General features: G+C 37.8%; 1 protein-coding gene across 1 annotated transcript; it reads left to right on the forward strand.

The window, feature by feature from the left end:
* The first annotated feature begins 7176 nt into the window (after positions 1–7176).
* LOC128746428 (zinc finger protein 225-like) lies at positions 7177–7731 on the forward strand. The gene has a single exon (XM_053843476.1). The coding sequence runs from the start codon at positions 7177–7179 to the stop codon at positions 7729–7731; it is 555 nt and encodes a 184-aa protein (XP_053699451.1).
* The last annotated feature ends 474 nt before the right edge of the window (positions 7732–8205 follow it).

An 8205-nucleotide genomic window follows, 5' to 3' on the forward strand; every position in this document is an offset into this window, starting at 1 on the left:
TAATTTACGAATTACAGAAAGCTTTAACAAAACGAAAACGATACGTACCAATTTTAAATACTAATAAAATCCCCGATTGCTTTGCTTTTGATGTGTTGTCTTTGTTTTGTTTGTTCTTCTTTCATTCTGTTTCGAGCTGTCAGCTCATGTGTATGGCCAGGGCTGAACTATGGTTTAGGGTTGTTTAGGTATAGAAATAAAAACCAAGATAAACACATTTTTGCAGCTCTTAAACATCTAAATCTGGGGATTTTATCAAGCTCTGGGCTTGTTAATAGTTGCTTTCGAAGCTGCGATGAAGCTTAATACAGCTTTTGACAAACCATAATTGCGGACGTGTTCGTAATATTTGTCGACCAACATTTGAAAGGGGCGGATAAGCCAACTGTCAAACAGAACAAGTGAGAGTTCATTTTCCTATACTGCTCCAGCAAAAAATAACTCACTCGTTCTGTTTGACAGTTGGCTTATCCGCCCCTTTCAAATGTTGGTCGACAAATATACGTATCGTAGTAAAATCCGTATGCATTGTGTCTGGGCCTATCCAGCTTTTTTACAAGCCATAATGGCGGTCGTGTTCGTAATACAGTGGACCCCCGTTCGTTTGAACGATTCCTCATGCAAACTAACGGGGTTAGTTTTTAATTTGAGCAACTGGCAACTCTACATATCCTGGAACTTGTGTGATCTGGTCGCCCTACTCTTTGTCATTGTTTTGGTGGTTTGATTCAGTCGGAAGTTGGAAGCAGCGAATATTTCATTCTCCGATCGGATTTTTATCATAATCGTTGGGAAAACGCAATGTGAAACAGATTAAACACGCTAGATCAGGACAAACAAATCGCGTTTATGCGCATTGTCTGCATAAGCAAATGATGTCATGTTGAGAATGACATTTGAACCATTTTTAATTTGCACGTTGTGCAAACCAACGGGGTGCAAATTAAAAAGTGTTCAGATTAAAAGCGGTCAAACGAACGGGGGTCCACGGTATTTGAAAGGCATTTTTGACATTTCCCTAATACATCGCACGTTTTCTTTCCGCGCGTCCACGGCAAAACTAAAGGAATATGCGAAAAGAAAACGTGGAATGTATTAGGGAAATGTCAAAAATGAGCTTGCTAATTTGCGGTTGTGTTGGTGGTTTGTTTTCCCCTACCCCGTAACAAAGTGACAGTTATTAACAGTCTCCCATAACACCCGCCAGTGTCAAAAATGTCGCGACGATCGTTTTTACGTGCCGGTCAACATTGACGCACCTTCGATTTCCAAAGGAAATGTTTATTTTTGTTACGTTAAATGTGGACGCAAAAAGCTGTCTGGACAACGATTTGAAAAGTGCGTATTGATTATTGCGCTCTTCACACTCAATTGGACTGCACAGTTATTAAGTGCAACCTTCAAAACTGTGATGAAAAGTGTGCTACTGATAATATCGCTAGTATTCTTATATCGATAATACCATCAAACTTTATCGTCATGGAAGAATATCGAAAATTGGAGGGTTTAAAGTGAAATCTTCTTCTTGATTTGTTATTATTTTAACATTTTTGTTCTATTTCTTACGTATTTTTGCTTATATTGCCATATTATCGTTATTAATTATTAACGATAACAAAACTTTATCAATAATCGTTATAGATTTTGACCGACATTTCCCATTATTAAACTCTCCCATCTGAGCTGACATTGGATTTAGCAGTGGCGCCAGTACCAGTTGTAGGAAAAGCAAATAGTATTTAATTTTTCATTTATTTCATATATGCTGCATATTTATTATTAGTTATGAATTATGCGTGGAATTATGTATTTAGAAACTATTTTTATATTATTCTTTGCGTCGGTAACAACTCTACGTAAGCATTAGAATTTAAATAGAAATCAACCAAGATTCATGGTTTTTTACCACGAAATTTTGGCAACTTTTCTCACCTACAAAATGTGTGACTGGACAAGTGTGTTCAAAATCCAACTTTCAATGCAAAGAGCAATATTTCAGCATTGTTTTATGTTTTCGGTAAAACTGTTTAAATTCTTGGTGGGTTGTTTGATTGATTTGTTTACAAGATAAAAAGCGGTATTTATTACAAGATTGTCACTCTTGTGTACGAGTTGTCTGCTCTAAAGTATTTAAATACAGCAAAGTTTCGTTAATTGGGCGGTTCGTTAACCGCTGCGCAATTAAAAATGAAATGCTCTTTCATGATTGCTGGATCGATTTTGTCGTTAACAGAACAAGTTAAGCAAAATTCAAGAGTAAATCCAAGCAATAGAGATCATTGCAGTTGTACAAAAAGCACTCTGTTACATGACAGAACCAAATAGAGCATGTTATTATGACAGAAGAACCACCTATGCTGCTATTGTCATTACCACGGAAACGTTTTGGTACTTGACATAATGTTGTCAGTTCGTAAAATGCTCTATTGAAATAATAAACCAATTGGGTCCTAAAGCCCTATGTCGTTTTTAGCTTGAAACGATGAGGTTAGGGTTAGGAACACATATTTTAATATTTAATTTTATATTTTTTGGCTATTGCCGTTAAAAACCTTTTTTTTTTAATTTTGTGAAATTTTTAACAAAAAATAAACATTTGGGCAACCTTATATAGACAAACTATAGTTGTGCATGGTTGTGTCAAGCGGTGTCTAGACAACACGAATTATAAAAAGAAACCATAGTATGTCTTGAAATGTCACGGAAAACTTTTTGTTTACCTTCACGCTCATGTGATAGTGTGTCAAAAAGTCGAAAGTTGCAAAGTCAGGAAATGGCTTGGCAATCGCGACCTAAAACATTTTCTGAGTTTACAGCTCATTTTCCGGTTCCGGTCATCTCAGTTTAATTAAGGCCTTTGTCAAAATCAGCAATAAGCGTAGTGACTGCACTTGGTCACAGCGTGGATGGCTTCAGTTTTCGGATGCAACACCCGCCATCGAGATGCGACCGTGTTTGGTTAGAAACGCACAGAAATTTTTGGTCTGCCGTTCCCCAAGTAACAATTTCAGGCTGATCAAACGCTTTTATAGCCGGTTTTATTCAACCTGTGGCTGAACTATGGTTTAGGTTTAGAAATAAAAACCTTTTTTCAGCTCTTAAACATCTAAATCTGGTGATTTTATCAAGCTTCAAACTTGTCAAAAGCTGCTTTCGAAGCTGCGATGAAGCTTAATAGAGGTTTTTTGCGCGCTTTTAAATAGCCAAGTTGCGCAATGCTGTCAATTCTATTTTTAGAACGAGAAATAGTTTTGCAATATGCTCTTCCAGCCGCTTAATCAACGTCTCATCAACCTTTATGCAGCCAAAAGAAAATCTATTTTTAAATTTAAAAAATGGAACGCGTCTATTTTATTTTGCCGTTAACACATTGTCGAACGCGATATTTTTCATTTCGGATAACTTTAATTCGTATAAGTAAAGCTAGCTAATTAAAAAATGCATGTCTTTTTTCCGGGAATTGAACCCGCCATCTTTTGATCCATAAGCACTCACCGTATGATTCGCTCCATTTGCATCTGCAGAAGAGACAGTGAGAATATCTTTACACCTGAAGCCTAGCCCGTCTAGCGTGAAGCAGTCGATAATGTCGATAACTGACAAACTTTTGCTGTCAGCCGAATTGCGAAATTCTATGATCTGACAGTATGTGTGCTGTGAGCCGAAAGAAAACTTGGTAGAAGTTTGTAAAGCCACTTTAACACCCTTAAGCAGACTTAAAGTAGTTTGAAAGCTGTGAGCCAAATGAAAGCTTCCACTGTACATTTTAACACCTTTAAGCAGCCGTAAAACGGTTTGATGTTTATAGCTGTTTAGAAGCAGATTGTTTAGCAGAAAAATCCACTATTAAGTTTTTTTGTCGCTTTTGGGAGAGAACTGGTTTGAAAAACTTCAAGTAGCTTAAACATCGCTTATTTAAACACCATTTGAGTGCTTACTTTATGCAGCTTTGATCGCCTTAAACCAACCCGTAAACAGCCATTGCTCTTGCAATTCAGCTACCATTGTTACTTGGGTCGCCCTACTGCTGATTCACATCGGAGTAGCAGAACATACCAATCTGATTGATAATACGGTGCCAGTTTCGGTTGGCGTTTTTTTCATACTGTTCTGCGGGGTCGATTGTACCGAGATTATACTGTTGGCCATCAGTTTGACATCGTTTAGTCATTCTTAGCGCAAACTAGATTTGGACAAAGTCTAGCACCGTGAATCGATGGATTGGAATACATTGCCCGAATTAAAACTTTTATCCGATAACTAGTACAAATTTGATGTTCCACTTCCTCACGACCAGCAAAACGCAGACAAGCACAAGAGACAACTGCGAAGCTGTAACTGTCAAAACGATCAGCTGCTCTAATGTCAAACCAGAGTTGCCAGTGAGAAAAAGTTATCATTGTTGCCAGAAACGTGTTATTTTCGTTATGTCAAGGACGATCTCTAATGTCAAGGGGGAATAAATTACAATATTTTTGTTTTTTAATTTTTTAGTGCTCTGCATCTTTTTAAAAAAGAAAAAACTATACTCTGGTAGTCATAATGGGAAGCTTTATCGTTCCTTCTAAAAAAATCATCTTTTTATCACAAATTTTAGGACCCAATTCAGATCTTATATGCACAAGGGATTTTTAGCCAAAACAAATGATAATAAACCCTTTCTTCGATATTTACGCCGCTTTCAAACATCTGTCGTGAACCATGAACCAGCAGTTTTAGGTACGTTTGATTAGTATGGGAGCTGTCACATTGTTACCGGGTTGCAATTACCCAACGCGATCCGACGAAGTCGGTTGATTAATAGGTTGATTTCTTTGGCATCCTATTTCGTCGGTAGACGCATAAAACAGTACCTGTCAAAATTTTCTATTGGGCTATTTAATTTTATCGGGGCATCGATGTGAATCGAAAAAAACATCGATATGACCGATTTTTCTGTGAGCTCACATCGAATCGAAACATCGGAAAATCGATGTTGAAACATCGATGTTTCGATTATCGATGTGACATCGCCCATTACCCAATCTCAAAAGCAAAGGCCGCCGCAAAATATTAACCAGAAATTGTTTACATTGCAGCAGGTATTAAACCAAGCATTAACGTTAAATAAATGTGATGAACTGTTCAGATTTCGGTGAATTTATTGTAGAATATAACAAACCTATGGAAGAATATGTGTTGAAATATTTAAAACTGTTTTTTTCAGGTTCAGACAATTTGGTTAAGGTGGTGAAACTAATCAATATTTATAGACAACAGGATGAACCGCTGGCAAGCCAATCGGAATTTCGCAAAGGTAAACACTGGTCCCGAAAATCAATACTGCGAAGCTGATTTCGAAGAGGAAGCTGCCGCTGCCGGGATCCAACGCGGCCCATCAGCAGAAGCGTCCTTCAACGCGCCCAAAGAAAAGCGAGAAAAAAGCAGCCGGAGAGGGTTCCAGTGTGACATCTGCGGGATCATAAGAAAAACTAGGAACTGCATGCTAAGTCACCGGAAAGTACACGGCAAGCCAAATCCGTGCTCTTGCTATATTTGCGGTGAAAAATTCCTCCAACCGCTTCATCGTAAACAGCATGTAAGAAGAGCCCATCCGGGTATGGCAACGTTTGTATGCGTATGCGGAAAGGGGTTTAAGACTAAATTACTCATGAAGAATCATCAAAGACGTAGCAAGAGCTGCAAAAAGTTGAAGGAGGAAGGTAAGTCGGAAGAAACGGTGCCATCCGCAGCGAATTGAGTAAATGTGTATTTTTCATTCATAAATAAATGAATGAATTCATAAATAAATGAATTGGTTTCAAGAATTCTTGAATATGTACAGAATTTTTTGAAAATCTTCGTAATTTTGAAAAACTCGAAAAATGCCATAGAATTTTGACATTCAAATGCGTTTTAGTGTTTTTAGTTGAAGCATGGCCCAACTAACAAACCTTCAAATAACGAATTATTTATTGCTGTATCTTTCTTCGATTAGCCTCCCAGTTGGCCTCGAGGTATGATGCCGGCCTAATAAGCCAGTCGTCGTATGTTCTAATCTCGGCTTGGAGAGGCTGTTAGAGTCAATAGGATCGTAGCAACTGGGCCTGCAATTGTTCTGTACTCTAACAGCTGGCTGCGAAGTCTGTCGTATAAAAACAGAAGGTCAAGTTTTGATAACGGAATGTAGCACCTAGGCTTTGCTTTTTTTGTCTATCTTCGATTAAATCGAGTTTTTAAAATTTGGTAAAACTTTTTTCTCTGATGCGGCTAAGCAGAGACGCTGTGAACCATTTCGCGAAATTTTTAACTTTTTGGTTAAAATTTGACAATTCGACGGCTTTTCGAAAATAACCCTGCTCGGGACGGGACTTCGGGATCGGCAGCATGGTTAGTTTTGGCGGTTCGATGGTTCGCTTCTGAGAGCCAATGAGATATGCCACAGGTGAGGAAAGAGCTTCGATGTGTTCGACTGATTTTTCCTTGAATTTTTTTTACCAATGTATGGATGTTTAACATATAACAACGTTTGTTTATTCAACCCAAAATGAAATCAGATAAATTTTATCTATCAAATAGGAGCAAATGAACACCAAAAATTCATCCAATTTCAACCTGCACTGAATAAATAACTTCGCTGTTATAGAAACATATCTTCATCCTCACCTTATATGCTCTCATTGCGTTTTAACAACTCATTCTGTCAAATTAATATGAAATGGTTCGCATTCCGAACTGATTTTAAGGATTTTAACCACTCGAGGAAAAAAATTCTCCTGGTTATTTAATAACCATCGAACTGTCAAATTTGAACTATAAAATTTCGCGAAATGGTTCACAGCGAGAGAGAGCGCGCAGCTGCTTTTTTTTGTTAAGAATCGTTATGAAAATATCGATTATTGTACAAACGGATCGCATTTGTCCCATCCCATTTGCCATAAATATTTGCTTAAAACCACAAACAAAAACAAAGGTCGACGCAAAGTAGCCTGAAATCTTTTAAATTGCAGGTAAGCTAAGCAATTACGTTAAATAAATGTAAAATATTCAAATTTCGGTGAATTGTGGCATACACTAAACCTATGGTACACTCAATTTAAGTAATCAAATACCAAGTACTTTTTCTGTACGATTTTTCTTCTCATGCCCTTACAATTTGCTTGAGGTGGAAAAACTAAGCAAAATTTGCACAATAGAATGAACTGTTGGCAAGCAAATTACGCTTCCGCAAAGGTAGACACCCGAGGAGCTCCCGAAGATGCTAATTTTGATGACTGTATCCCGGAAAATCAAAACTGTGAAGATGACGACTCTGAAGACGATACTGACGGAGACGACGTTGCTGAAGGTTTTGATAACACTGCTGCTGGGGCTACGTCGTCTTCCAACGCACCGTCAAAACGGTCCAGACGCACCAAAAAGAAATGGTACCAGTGTGAAGACTGCGGATTCATAAAAAAAACTAGGAAAGCCTTGTTAAATCACCGGCAGATGCACACCAGTCCGATGGTGTGCTATTGCTATGTTTGTGGTCAAAAATTCATGGTGCCGTTTCATCTTAAACGACACGTCCGGACTGCACACAAGGGTATGCCGACGTTTAAATGCGGCCAATGCGGAGCAGGGTTTAAGCTCAAATCGGGCCTGAAGAAACATCGGAGAAGTAATGAGATCTGCAACAATTGGTACAAGGAGCGACCACAATTTTCAATGGATCAATTGAATTGTCCCTCACATTTGCAAACTAAATGAATTTTTCACTTGTAATGTACCGTTTCTTAACAATTCCCAATAAACCGAAAAAATAAAACAAGTAGGTATACAACAAAGAAACTTATTTTGAAAATTCAGAATGTTATGGATATAGTGAGAAAAGTCCCTCAATTTTTGAGGATTTTGAACAAATGAATGATAGATAATAAATTCAGTCTAGCAATAGCGCGGTTCGCGCTAGATTTAATTACCTAATCGAATTCACGCGTTTGTTTTGTACCGAGTCCGTTCGAATGATCCTTAGCAAGAGTCTTGTTAAGTCTTGCAACAATTGGAGTACTTTCAATGCTTTCACAATTGTGTACCCAAGATTTCCTTTTTGATCGTCTTAGTTCTTTGCTATATGCGGTTAGAGCTTGTAATATACCTTTCCAATCATAAATATACTTTGATGTATATACACATCAGTCGACCTAATATCCAAACCCCTTCGGGGGAATTACATAGTAAACA

Source organism: Sabethes cyaneus, chromosome 1, assembly GCF_943734655.1.
Source record: "Sabethes cyaneus chromosome 1, idSabCyanKW18_F2, whole genome shotgun sequence".
NCBI lineage: Eukaryota > Metazoa > Arthropoda > Insecta > Diptera > Culicidae > Sabethes > Sabethes cyaneus.